Below are 13,943 nucleotides of genomic sequence, written 5' to 3'. Positions count from 1 at the left end.
ATTGGGAGTGGTGTCCCCCTGTGTAGGTGGTCCTAGGTTTTATAAGAAAGTAAGCTGAGCAAGCCATGGAGAAACAAGCCGTAAGCAGCATTTTCTGTTTCAATTTCTGCCTCTAGGTTCCTGCCTCAGCTTCTGTGATGAACTGTATAGCTTTCTAAGCTCCAAATCTTTCCTCCCAAGTTGTCAGTGTTTCATCAAAGCAAGACCAAGACAGTTACACAATTTCCAATCTCCTCCATGAGAATAGGGGTTTCATCTGCCTCGTTTCTAAGTGGATTCAGTATATAGTCTGGTTTAAAAAGCTACATACCGTTGTCAAGACACGCATAATTGTATCTATATGCCACCGTTTGGAAGGTGCGTACCTGAGAAAATAAGGTGAAAAACACTGAAATTAATAAACTGCACTATACCCAGTGACTTTCAAAAGCTCCATTCTACAATCTTTTCTAGGTCATCTAGTAAAATGATTCTATTTGGATATACTACACCATGGAACTTAGCAAAACTTTCAACAAACAATCAAATATAATCAAAACTCACATTTCCCATGTTCTTACAACAGGAGTAATTGAGCTGAAAGCATGGGAATTTGTCAGTTTCTCAGACGACAAATCATATTATCAGGAAAAAAGAAGGCAAATAAGGAGAGCTAGGGAGATAGCTCAGTAGCTGTTCCACGAACCTGAGAACCAGAGTTGGCTCCTAGAGTCACATAATGCAGTGTGGGGCTGTGGCAAAGGGACACCCAGAACAAGGCGGATGAGAGGCTCAGCCAAATTATGGAGCCCTGGGTTTCACTGAGAGACCAGCAGTGTTAAGGTGGAGGAGCAACTGAGAACATCAACCTTGGACCTCTACACGCATGTGCGTCAGCACATGACAGCAGTACCACAACTGAGAAGCACTTTGTAAGCCGGGTTTCACACACAGCTTTAATTCAGATCCTTTTCTGCATCTTCATAATAGGTGTGAGGTTGAAAATGGATACAGAAGGAAAGTTCTCAAAAGTGGAGTTCTGGGGTTGGGGATTTAGCTCAGTGGTAGAGCACTTGCCTAGCAAGTGCAAGGCCCTGGGTTCGGTCCCCAGCTCCGGAAAAAAAAAAAAAAGTGGTGTTCTGTTTGCTCTTAACATTTGTCAGTATCAGCTACAACTGCTTCTAATTCAGAGCTAGAATAAACGCTACGTGCCTTAAACACGTCTACAGCCTCTCTTGGCACCGTGTTTTAAATGCTTTAGGAAGCTCCAAGCACCCCCCTACCAATGAATAACAATTAAGTCTTACTTTTCTGCAGCAAGGAAGACTCCAGATGCACAATCCGCTTTAAATTCTGGTTCACAAGAATCCAGAAAATAAAGTAACTCCTTCATCATGCCTCGGATATTATTCCCATTCACCAGGGCAAAACTCAATTCCATTGCACGTCTTGTAGAGAGGGAAGAAAAACATATTTATGGTGGGAATATAACACATACTCAGGTATTTTCTGTGTATACCAAAAGCAGTGGCACAAACATCTGCACAGTCTTGTGACTTCAAGCTTTACACACCAGACAAGCATGGAAATCTGTTCACATGACAGCTCCAGCCAGCAGGGTGAGTGCTAACCCCACACTCTTCTCCAGAAGTCCTTAAGAACCTGGGTGTGGCAGCACATGCCTACACGACCACTTGTGTGTACATGTTCTTGGGAGGCAGAGACAGAGCACCAGGAAATCAATGGCATCCTCAGCTACACAGCTAGGAAAAGGTCAGCCTAAGCCACATGAGACCCTTCCCCATAAATAAATAAAAGCTAGATGAATGAAAAACACCACCAATAAAAACTTAGAAAAAGTCTAATAACTATAGTTCTTTAGTCTATTCTATAAAACTGAAATTTCTAAGACTTAGGATTCTCAAAAAGAGACAAAAAAACTATTACCCAATGATAATGCTTCTGCATTGATTCTTTAAAAATATATTTGTTTATGATATTCTACTTGCACTCCGCTTCTGCCCAAATGTAACTTCGCTCACATCAAATTACCTAGTTATGAAGAGTGCCTGAGGGATTGGGGATTTAGCTCAGTGGTAGAGCGCTTGCCTAGCAAGCGCAAGGCCCTGGGTTCGGTCCCCAGCTCCGGGGGGAAAAAAAAAAAAAAAAAGAAAGAAAAAAGAAGAGTGCCTGCTTGTCAAGTTCAGGGCCCTAGGTTCCACACTCTGCAGTGCAGAGACTGAATAAGTGGGCTACATTTATACTCCCAGTACTAAGAAGGTAGAGGCAGAAGGATAAGAAATTCAATACCAGTCTGGACTACTCAGACCCTGTCTCAAAAAAACGGGGAGGGGGGATTTAAAAGTAATAAAAATAAATCTTAAAATACACTTGTTATGGGACTGGAGAACTGGCTCAGCCATTAAGAACTCAGGTCCTCAGGCAGCTCATTACCACCTCTAACTGCACCTCCAGGAAAACCCAAAGTACTTCTGAGGATACCTCACATGCACATGTCTATATAAATGCACCTACTTAAAGGTAACAAAAATTGCTATGTGTGGTGGGCAGAAGCAATCTGGACACCATAAGTTTAAGGCCAACCTGGTCTACATAATGACTTCCATATCACCCATGACTACACAGAAAGATCTATGTCCCCAAAACACAAACAGGACACCAACAGACATGCTAATGTGGAAGAAAGTACACAAGGCCTCAACATAAGCAAAGGACTAAGGAATGCTGAGAACAGGGAAAATATTCTTTCCCAGAATAAGGCACACACATACACACCTAGCAATAATTAAAGAGAAAGAGGCTACAAACTTGAATAAGCGCATACATACACACATACATACACACATACATACACATACACATACACACACACACACACACACACACACACACACACACACACACACACACACAACTAACATTATACAGACTGAACAGATTATATGTCTATATTTAGGAACGTGTGGGGGGGGATATGTGTGTATAAAGAGGCCCATAAGAGCAAGGGGGTACATGGGAGGGGATAGAGGAAGGAAATGATGTAATTATAATATCAAAAATTAATTATTGGGGGCTGGAGAGATGGCTCAGTGGTTAAGAGCACTGACTGCTATTCCAGAGGTCCTGAGTTCAAATCCCAGCAACCACATGGTGGCTCACAACCATCTGTAATGAGATCTGATGCCCTCTTCTGGTGTGTCTGAAGACAGCTGTAGTGTACTATATATAATAAATAAATCGATCTTTAAAAAAAATTAATTATTTTGAAAAAGGTATAAAAAATTACAGTAAAAACAAACAGGAAACTGACCATTTGGAAAGAAAGGGAAAATATAAGATCAAAAAAAGTTCCTTTAGATGCCTATTAAGTTTGGTAATAAAGGCAAAGCTAAAAATATTTAATATACAAAACTGTATAATTTTTTTCATATTTGGTAAAATTTTTAAATATTTTTCATAACCAGAATGATGTTGCATACTTATAATTCTAGCATTTAGGAGCTGGGGACAGGAGAATCAAGAGTTCAAAGTCAACCTCAGCTACACAGAAAGAAAATTCTGAGACCATCTGGTGGGGGAGAAAATACTAAGCATCCTCTGCTTAGTATTTCAAAACTAACAAGTACAGGATTCGCATTAACAAATACACAAGAGCAATTCAACCCTCAAAGAGGATCACACCCACAGAGGTTAAGATAGTTTTAATATGTAAATTCGGTTTAGTTTTGTGTAAAGTCTGAAAGCCCTCTACCTGCATTAACATAGGAGGTACCAGTGTAATGAAAAGAGAGGGAATGTTAGGTGTAGAGTCATAAGAGAAACACAACTCTGGCTTGAGTCTTGGCTCTTAGTGCTGCATCTTCTGTCCAATACCCTAACCCAACAGAAGTAAGAGTGGGGTTTGACTTCTATTTCTAGAATTGCCCCTTTCAAGGGTTAAAGTTTAAGGGTTAAAGCTACCAGATCCCTTGGTGACTATACTTATTATAATGAGTCTACTAATCAGACATAGAACATACTTGCTTCTTAATGACTTACTGTGATAACCAACTAAGAAGGTGCCATTAAAACCCTTTCCAAAGCTCTATTGAAAGCTGGTATTAATATCAACTAACTGGACCACCCAGAGGTCCCAGGGACTAAACCATCAACCAGAGTATACATGGAGGGAGCCAGGACTCCAGATACATGTGTAGCAGACCTTATCTGACATCAGTGGGAGGGGAGGGAGGCTTGATGTCCTGGGGTGGGGGGATGCTAGAGGGTGAGGTAAGAGTGTCAATGGGTAGAGGAGCATCCTCATAGAGGGGGGAGAGGGGGGATGAGATAGGAGGGTTAGTGGGAGGGTAATCGGGAAAGAGGATATCATTTGAAATATGAAAGAATAATTTTTTTTAATTAAAACAAAAAAACAAAAAACTGGGGGCTGGAGAGATGGCTCAGTGGTTAAGAGGACTGACTGCTCTTCCAGAGGTCCTGAGTTCAAATCCCAGCAACCACATGGTGGCTAACAACCATCTATAATGAGATCTGATGCCCTCTTCTGGTGTGTCTAAAAACAGCTACAGTGTACTTATATATAATAAACAAACAAACAAACCTTTAAAAAAAGAACTGGTATTACTAAACCAGGCATGGTAATGCACACCTTTAATCCTAGCAGTTGGGAGGCAGAGGCAAAAAGAGTTCCAGGACAGTCAGGGCTGTTATATAGAGAAACCATGTCTCAAAAAACAAAAACAAAAAAAGCTGATATTACTAAGACTAGGTCTTATGTATATTGTTCAAGCACTTAAGCATTTGTCTGTGTACAGAAATGTTCGTTGACTAAATAACTTCAAAGATCACTTTAAATGTCCTTTGTTTTGAATTTGAACACAGCACAAGCTCATTAAAGTAAACTATAACATCCACACTTCTGTGCGAAGAACTGCCAGGTTCCACTGAACAGAGAGATTTATGTCTTTTCAGAGTGTCAACTGCTTGTGGTCATTTCTCCATGGACTAGTCTAAGCACACTTGCCTCTGGAACCTGGGGTGCTGTGAAAAAGTGCGCTGTCAGCAATGTGAGTTTCAGCACAGTGGTAAACACTTAGCCGATGGATCACTCCTTGCTTCATCCTCCAGCACACACAGCACAGCACCCCAAAGTGAACACTGGCCCAGTGCACTTGCGCCCATTATTTCACCTGAGAACAGAGAGCCTTCTCCATATTTCCCATGGGTCTCCTTAACTGGAGCTTGTTTCTGAACACAGTGACTAAATAGCTAAGTGCTTGACTCTCAAAACTGCTACAAACTATCAAATTGATAGAGGACTGACATAGCCTTATCAAAAATCTGTTTCACTTAACAATGCTGGAGAGAGACTCTCTCTTACCTTTTTATGGAGACATCCAGATCTTTTAGACAGTCCACAATTGTGCTTCTATGCCTCTGTACAGCATTATGATCTGTCTGCACAGTCTTCAACAGAGATGTCAGAGCAACATATCTGCACGGAACAATGTTTCATAATAAATAAGCTAAAATGTAAAACTCAAGGTAGCTTTCCCTCTGTCTGAAAAGATGCAAATAGATGAGGAAATGCACACATCTGAAAGTATTCCAAGGTAAGCACAGAACTAAGGACTATGAAGTAAGTATTATCTTTAAAGGAACAGGAGCAGAATGGACGGACAGTGGTGACAAGGTGAGGAGTCTTTGGAACTAGCCATGCTTTCACAACGTCCACTTAAACTTCTCAACTGACATGGTTCTTCCTACATCTTCCCAAGAAAAAAATACAGGGAGATATATATACTTTTTTCACACTGCCTTACCCACAACATATAAGAGGAAATTATTTTAATTTTCATTTAAATGTTTTCTGCTCTTTTTTAATACCAATACCAAAACTGCTCCTATCTATAAGGATCAGAATTTAAGGCTGCGCATGGTGGTGCCTGCCTTTAATCCCAACACTTAGGAGGCAGGGGCAGGTAGATCTCTAAGTTCAAGGCCAGCCTCATCTACAAATTGAGTTCCAGAACAACCAGGACTACATGGAGAAAGTCTGTCTCAAACCATCACCACTACTCCCACCAAAAAAACTAATTTGATTTAAAGATCCAAAGCAATGGAATAAATAATTACTACAAAGACCCTGTGGTTCAGAAAGCCTAAAATATTTACCATTTGGCCCTTTATAGATGTTTGCTCTTAACTTAAAAATTAAACATTAAGTCATAAAGAAAATGCTTTACAAAACAGCAATTTTAAGACTAAACTAAGACTTCAAATTCTAGATCACATACTATATAATCTACAACCTTGAGCAAAGTTGTTCTAGAAAATACTAATTTTTATAATATAGAAGATATGGAAAAATTTTCAGTTGACTTACCTAATATTTTTGTCATTGTTCAATAAGAATCGACCAAGAATATTTATGGCTAGAACCTAAAGAGAAATACCATACATTTTTTGTTTGTTTTTGTTTTTTTTTAATCTATAAAAATGATATATTTATATTGTTTTCCTAATCTAAAGAATAAATTTCTGGCCTCCGGGTAGAAGCTGCTTAAAGATGCAGCTGGTTATCTATAAATTGTTAGCAAAAGCAAAAGTTATCTAAAGGCATTCTTAAAATCATCTTCCATTTCAGCAGCCAGAAAGATGGCTCAACAGATATATAAAGGTGCCTGACCTGAGTTCCAGAACTCGTATAACAGAAGGACAGAATACATTTTCCCTCAAATTGTCCTCTGACCTCCATGTATGTAGAATAGTGGGGACATAGGTATGCATGTGCACACAAACAAAATAAACTTTTTAAAAATCACATTCAGTTTCTGCAGTAATTACCAAAATTACTGGAGGACATAATAAAAATATATCCTATTTTTGGAATTCTGCCCAATGCTAGAAAGACAGTAAAATCAACAACAACCTTGAACCTAAGAGAAATACATACTCCATCAGTTTAACTCTACAAATGTATGTGACACATGCATGGTACAAGCACATACACAAACTCTCCTGGAGCTCTATCAGTAAGGAATGAGTAATAGGAAATGTCCTAGGCAGTCATCAACAACCAATCTGCTGGATATACTGCTGGGATGAACAATGGAGTTCTATTCAGGTATTATAAGAACGACATCTGACATATGACAAAACACAAGCAAAGGGGATAAAGACACAAGCAAAGGGATAAATATTCTGTGGTTACACTAATGAAATATATGATATTGTGAAATATGTCACTGTCCCTATTCATTGACATACAGCTCCTAAATCTCAGTTTTTATTTTTTCAAAAGGTTTTAAAATATGTGCTGATTTATTGGTATTGGGGTGTGTGTGTGTGTGTGTGTGTGTGTGTGTGTGTGTGTGTGTGTGTGTGTGCGCGCGCGCGCACGCGCATGTCCATCCTCAGAGGTCAGAAGAGAACACTGGAACCCTAGAGGTGGGTGCTAAGAACTAAACTCTAGTCCTCTGGTATAACGGCAAGTGTTCTGAATCACTGAGCCATCTCCATTCCTACATTTAGTTGTTATGACGTAACTTTTGATGGATTCCTAAAGAGCCTGAGGATGGGGCTAGCCTGTCAGAGGAAACAATTATGCTATTGAAGGCTGGAGCTTTCAGTCCATCCTCAAGATCCTGGAAAGAACAAGTGCTGACGGTTATAATCTTTAACAATGGTCAATGATTTAATCATCCATGCCTACATAACAAGACCACCATAAAACTCAGAACAGGGCTTTGAATAGCTAAACGGATGGAGTTTTCAGAAAGATGGTACAGTGCGAAGGATGTTTCTTACTCGCCCTATATGCTTTGTCCCATTTTGCCAATCTAGATATTCATCTCTATACTCTGACTATCCTTTACCTTAACAAGTACAAGGAAGTATCCCTCTGACTTCTGCAAGCTACCCTAGCACGTTAGTTAGGCTCACAGAGAGGGATGTAAGAACCTAGAATCACAGCTGGCTGGTTTAAATTACCAATCATATAACTAGCATCTGATATGGGAAACAACCTGTGGGATCTGATACTACATTCAAGTAGGGAATATTTAAACAGAATTAAGTTTAAGAATACCAACTAATAACCACTGAAAATCCCATCCCCATATCTGGTGTTGGAAGTAAAGTATTGATTAAGCAACTGTACAGATTAGAAGGGAAGAAGACAGAACATTTCTCTTCATTTGCTGATGTGACAGAACCCAACACTCTACCAGCTGAGCTATATCCCCCTCACATTTGGTTATTGGGTTTTTGTTTTGTTTTGTTTCTTTATCTTTGCAAAATCTGAGGAGAAACCTATAAACAAAACAAAATGGTGTTTTAAGGGTTAATTTTCCAAAATGAACCATTTTCTTAAAAAAAAAAAAGAAGAAGAAGAAAGAAAAGAAAGGAAAGGAAAGGAAAGGAAGGAAGGAAGGAAGAAAAGGCAGGAGAGGGGACTGGAAAATGGCACAATGTTAACAGCTCTGGCTCCTGCTATTCCAAAGGATTTGGGTTCAGTTCCCAGCACCCTGTGGTAGCTGCAAGCATCCGTACATCAAGTTTTAGGGATCTGACACCCACTGTGCCTTCCAAAGACACCAGATACTAAAAATCATGGACAAAAGCCTAAAACTGTATTTGCACAGGCTCAGAGTGTCTCCTCCCAAGAATTTTAATTACAAAGGGAAAGACAATAAATTACACAGCTCTAAAGACACCACATATTGGGCTGGAAGAGATGGCTGAGTGATTAATAGCTTGGTGCTCTTGTAAAGGACCTGGATTCCATCCCTGGCACCCACATGATAGCTCACAATCATCCATAACTCCAGGTCCAGGGGATCCAATGCCCTCTTCCAAACTCTGTAGGAACCAGGAATACATAGGGATTCACATGGAGCACGTACATATGTGCAGGCAGACACTCATCCACATAAAAAGTAAAATAAATGTGCAGCTTGTCTTCATGTGGGTCCCCTAACAAGTGGTGCGGGGCTTTCTCAGGTTCTGTTCCCTGCCACTGGGTGGTACTCAAGGGGAGTAATGGGGGGGGGGTGTAAGGGTGGGACTGGGAAGGGGGGGCTGTGATCAGGATATAACATGAATAAAAACAAATTATTGAAAAGCAAACAAATGAATCTGGGCGGCACACCCAGCTGACATCGCAGCACTAAGAAAACTGTGCTGCCTGGCATGCTCTACTGCAAAGGAGTTATCAATGTATGGACGTTTGCCAAGAAATGTATAACTTTAATCTATAAAATTATGAAAAAAAAAAAATCAGACAGACCAAATTGAGTTACATTCTACAAAACAACTGATCAATATTTCTAAAGTGTCAAAATCTTGAAAGATAAAGAGAAACTAAGAAACTAACAGACAGGAGACTAACAAGAAGTGACAATTAAATGTCATGTAGGCTCATGCTGTAACAGAAAATAAATACTACCTGGAAACTTAGAAAATCTAAATGAAATCTACAATTCAGGTTAATTCCCTGGTCTTCATAAGATGTATAAATCTGTAAGACACTGCTCTGGGAAAGCCGGGCAAGGGAATGCACAGCATATACGAAAGTTCAGAAGACATGCTGATAGCCTTCCAGAGATCCAAACTTGGTTCCCAGCACCTATATTAGGCTGCTCAAGCCATGTGTAATTCCAGGTCTGGGGAATCCAACATCCTTTTCTGGTCTCCATGGATGCTGCTCTTACCACAAGCACAGGCATACACACAATTAATTTTAAAAAAAATCTAAAATTGTTTCAACATTAAATGACAGTAGAAAAAAAGGCTAGATGTGGTGGAGCAAACCTATGACCCCAGAACTGGGAGGCTAAAGCACAAGAATCAACAAATTGAGGCCAACCCACCCTAGAGAAGATTCCAGGCCGGCCCCATCTATATTATGTAGCAAGATGCTGTTCCAATATAGGCAAAGCATCACAAAATAGTGTTTTCCTGTGGAAGAGGAAACGATACGAAAGCTACAGAGCTAACATTTTCCTCTCAGTACGATTTCGAGGCTACCTGAGTTTCGTGCTCTATAGGTTTATTGCTTAAATAAATTTATTTAACTACTGCATCTGTGCCTTGTTTAGAGTGATAGGTACAATTCAGGTTGTGTCTAGTAAAAGCTTACTCTGAAAGACTTCCTTCACACAGGAATATAGCTGTATCCCCTCCTCAGTCCTTCCAGGCTTTAGTGTTTTCGTCAAGGTTAAAGCACACATAGAAGACACAATGGCATGCTTTGGTACGAGAGTCCTTCCTAAAGTTCCAAATGGAATCTGTTTCAAAGTACTGAAGCCCAGTTCAATCACTTTAAGTAAAATGTTTAGAGGAAAGAGAAGATTCAAAAAGACTTACACGCAATCCACTCTCTGATTTAATATCCATGATAGTCAAAACCGTTTCATACAGAATAGCATTCCCTACATTCTTACTGGTCTCTGTATTAGTGGCGACCTGAAAAACAGACAGCAGTGCATAAGTGGGAAAGCAACACTTTCCAAACTACCAAGTGCAAGGAGACAACTCAGTAACTCACTAAGGAGAAGCAGAACTATTCGCCCAGATACTCTCTTCTACTCTCTGCTGGATGAAAATGAAACTTCATTGATTTCAAGTTGGATCAACTCACCTGTGCTAATATATCATTCATAGCTTCGCTTGAATCATCATCATTCCGTCCTAAAATTCTTAATAACCGCAAAATTCGTACCTAACATGCAGGATACAAAAGGTCAACAAGTTATGTCTGACTCAATCTCATTCAGAATGAAACTCAAACATTTCAAGTGAAGTTAGACGCCATCAGGAGAAATTTCAACATTGTTTTAAAGAGGCCATGCACATGTCTACATCAATGAAGTCATAAGATAACCCACACTTCACAGTAAATTTTACATTTACAGTGTCACTTCACTAATTCAATACAATACTTATTTGGCCCTAGTTCACTTATTAATATAATTAGTATATTATCAGTCTGTACCCTATATAAACTTAAGATGAAGGAAACAATCTCTTCAAAGCATTGCATTCACATGGCATTTATCCAAAATGTTTTTCAAACTCACCTGCAAAAAGGGGTCACTGATACCAGAAACATCATGTTCTGGGGAATATCCGGACATGATGAGGTTCTTTAGAATACGAACTAATTGGGGCACAAGCTGCAGGGAAAAAAAAAAAAAAAAAAAAGGTGCATTAAAACAACCATAATAAAATAGTGACTCTATCAGCCTATCTCTTCAATAAGCAGGTTCTTTGGTTTAGAAAATGATGCAAGGGTCTGAGTCCAAGAAATTTCTTCTGCTGTAAATACAGTAATGCAAATGGCTGAAGTATTAACTCAGATACTAAGGCCAAAACCTATCCGGTAATAGGCACTTCAACAGCATGAAAACAAGCCAAAACTTTTTTTCTCCAGAGTTCAATATGTAAAGACACTAGAATCACAGTGGGCCGAGAGCCGATGGGAACCAAATAAAAGAGGTCTGTGGGAAATACTGCAGCTCTACTTGGTAGAACTTGAAACTCTTGGGTAGCAAGAATCATTTCCTTTTTATCCATCCTAATAAAGTCATATAAAGCATTAACCAATGATCTTATTAAAATATAAAGCATATCACACTTCAAATAGAAAACGGTCTCTCCTCTGAAGATAGGTTTAATTATATATCCTTTCCCAGAAAGCAGCAGGAAACACCAGTGACCAGCATGAGCCAAACGGAGGTGATAGATGAAGAAAGTACACCTGCGACCCTGGTGCCCTGCCCTTCACTCAGAGACATCTGCCAGATTAGTGCCAGTACTCACTCATGTCCTCCAACTGCACCAAGAGACTATACATATCCTAGTCAAGAATTCCTCTGACCTTCCTTTTCCAAGTCCATGTCAATTATTACTGTCAACCTAGTTACAGATGCTTGCAAATAAACGAGTGCTCATTTGCTTTCTGTTGATCAATTACTTCATGTATGACCCCTATTCTAAAATGTCTGCCACAACTGAACTTTTCCCAGTCTCCAAAGGGAAATTCCATTTATCTACATGAATGAACAGCTCTTATTACTACAACTAAACAAGAAGGAAACAAACACTACTTTCTGTGGAAAGCTGGACAGGGCCAGCTCTCCTGCAATTCATTATTTTTCCCTTGTGTTTGTTCTGTTCCCTCCCTACTGTCCAAAGCTTAGATACGTACTGAGATTAAAATGAAACGCCAAGCTACACTCAAAAACATGCACCCACCACTAAAACATTAAGGCCACTTATAAATGCAAGACAGCATATGTGAACTTAAGTCAGGGAGCCATAAGACTTCAGAATTTAGTGACTCGCTAAGTCATCAAAACAAAAATCGAATTTGGACAACTCCAAGAATAAGACAAGCCTCAGGTACAAGCCTAGAGATCTGTAAACTCTAAATAAATTCTCAGTAAGTCTGTTGACCACCGAGTGAAGATATGCGGCACACCTCGGACACCCCCATCTCTGCATTCTGTGTACAACTCTAATCACTTTTAAAAATCTGATTTAGTTCTTGGAGAAGTCCTTACTAAGTCCAGAAATTGCTTTATTTGCTGCCAAAGCCAGCCATTGCATAAGACTGCCCTGGGACAGAAAGCTCAGGTCTAAATGTTCAGCATACAAGTTCTTGGAACCCAGCTTTAGTTCTCAGACAAAAATGCAAGTTACTAACACTGATGACAGGACAAACAAAGCACGTGACAGAGGAAAAGCTGCAGCCATGAGAGTCAGTTGGTGCCGAGTACTCTGCCTCTAAAACCCTTTCAATATCCCAAAGCTCTCAGCGAGATTAAGTCCAGGTAAGAGGGAGATAAAGGCTCTAAGCCTGAACTCAAGCTCAGAAGGACATGTGGAGCTTTGCGAAGTCTGGGTCACCCACAGATGGCTCTAAAGTATCTACTTCAAAAGGAAGCAATGTTTTGTGTAAGGGCGCCAGGCAGATCTGGAAGGGCAGCTGCTCAAAGCCTCTCACATGAAGATGAAGGCAAGGCAGAGGGGAGGGTTACAACCCAGGGAAGGCTGCAAGGCAGAGGGAGGGTTACAACCCAGGGAAGGCTGCAAGGCAGAGGGAGGGTTACAACCCAGGGAAGGCTGCAAGGCAGAGGGAGGGTTACAACCCAGGGAAGGCTGCAAGGCAGAGGGAGGGTTACAACCCAGGGAAGGCTGCAAGGCAGAGGGAGGGTTACAACCCAGGGAAGGCTGCAAGGCAGAGGGAGGGTTACAACCCAGGGAAGGCTGCAAGGCAGAGGGGAGGTTACAACCCAGGGAAGGCTGCAAGGCAGAGGGAGGGTTACAACCCAGGGAAGGCTGCAAGGCAGAGGGAGGGTTACAACCCAGGGAAGGCTGCAAGGCAGAGGGGAGGTTACAACCCAGGGAAGGCTGCAAGGCAGAGGGGAGGTTACAACCCAGGGAAGGCTGCAAGGCAGAGGGGAGGTTACAACCCAGGGAAGGCTGCAAGGCAGAGGGGAGGGTTACAACCCAGGGAAGGCTGCAAGGCAGAGGGAGGGTTACAACCCAGGGAAGGCTGCAAGGCAGAGGGAGGGTTACAACCCAGGGAAGGCTGCAAGGCAGAGGGGAGGTTACAACTCAGGGAAGGCTGCAAGGCAGAGGGGAGGTTACAACCCAGGGAAGGCTGCAAGGCAGAGGGGAGGGTTACAACCCAGGGAAGGCTGCAAGGCAGAGAGAGGGGAGGGTTATAACCCAGGGAAGGCTGCAACTGAAATCCAAGGCTGAATTTGGAGTCAGGAGATTAAAAAACAAGACAGAAACTGGACCAGGGAGTTAGCCAAAAATGCTAGAACAAATAATTCACAGTATTAAGCACAGCTTCAGCATTAGTACAGTTAAAAGCCACACTTGTGGATGGATACACAAAAGCTACTAAGAACCTAAAGCCAGCATGCACC

General features: G+C 40.9%; 1 protein-coding gene and 1 non-coding gene across 6 annotated transcripts in view; both read right to left on the bottom strand.

Annotated features, from left to right (window-relative positions):
- Ap1g1 (adaptor related protein complex 1 subunit gamma 1) overlaps positions 1-13,943 on the bottom strand; it is an 86,369-nt gene that overhangs the window by 19,154 nt on the left and 53,272 nt on the right. For all 5 annotated transcript variants that reach the window (NM_001393712.1, NM_134460.2, XM_087593844.1 and 2 more), the window contains 7 exon segments: positions 311-365; positions 1,287-1,427; positions 5,381-5,494; positions 6,386-6,441; positions 10,369-10,467; positions 10,643-10,723; positions 11,082-11,177. In NM_001393712.1, the coding sequence (NP_001380641.1) occupies positions 311-365; positions 1,287-1,427; positions 5,381-5,494; positions 6,386-6,441; positions 10,369-10,467; positions 10,643-10,723; positions 11,082-11,177 (642 nt within the window).
- On the bottom strand, positions 5,050-5,133 carry Snord71 (small nucleolar RNA, C/D box 71). Its single transcript, XR_015644477.1, has one exon. It is a non-coding gene; the product is annotated as a small nucleolar RNA SNORD71 (small nucleolar RNA).

This window comes from Rattus norvegicus, chromosome 19 (genome assembly GCF_021556685.1).
Source record: "Rattus norvegicus strain SHRSP/BbbUtx chromosome 19, alternate assembly SHRSP_T2T, whole genome shotgun sequence".
In the NCBI taxonomy this organism is placed as follows: Eukaryota; Metazoa; Chordata; class Mammalia; order Rodentia; family Muridae; genus Rattus; species Rattus norvegicus.
The sequence above is the reverse complement of the archived record's forward strand: the minus strand, read 5'-3'. Positions and strand labels throughout refer to the sequence as shown.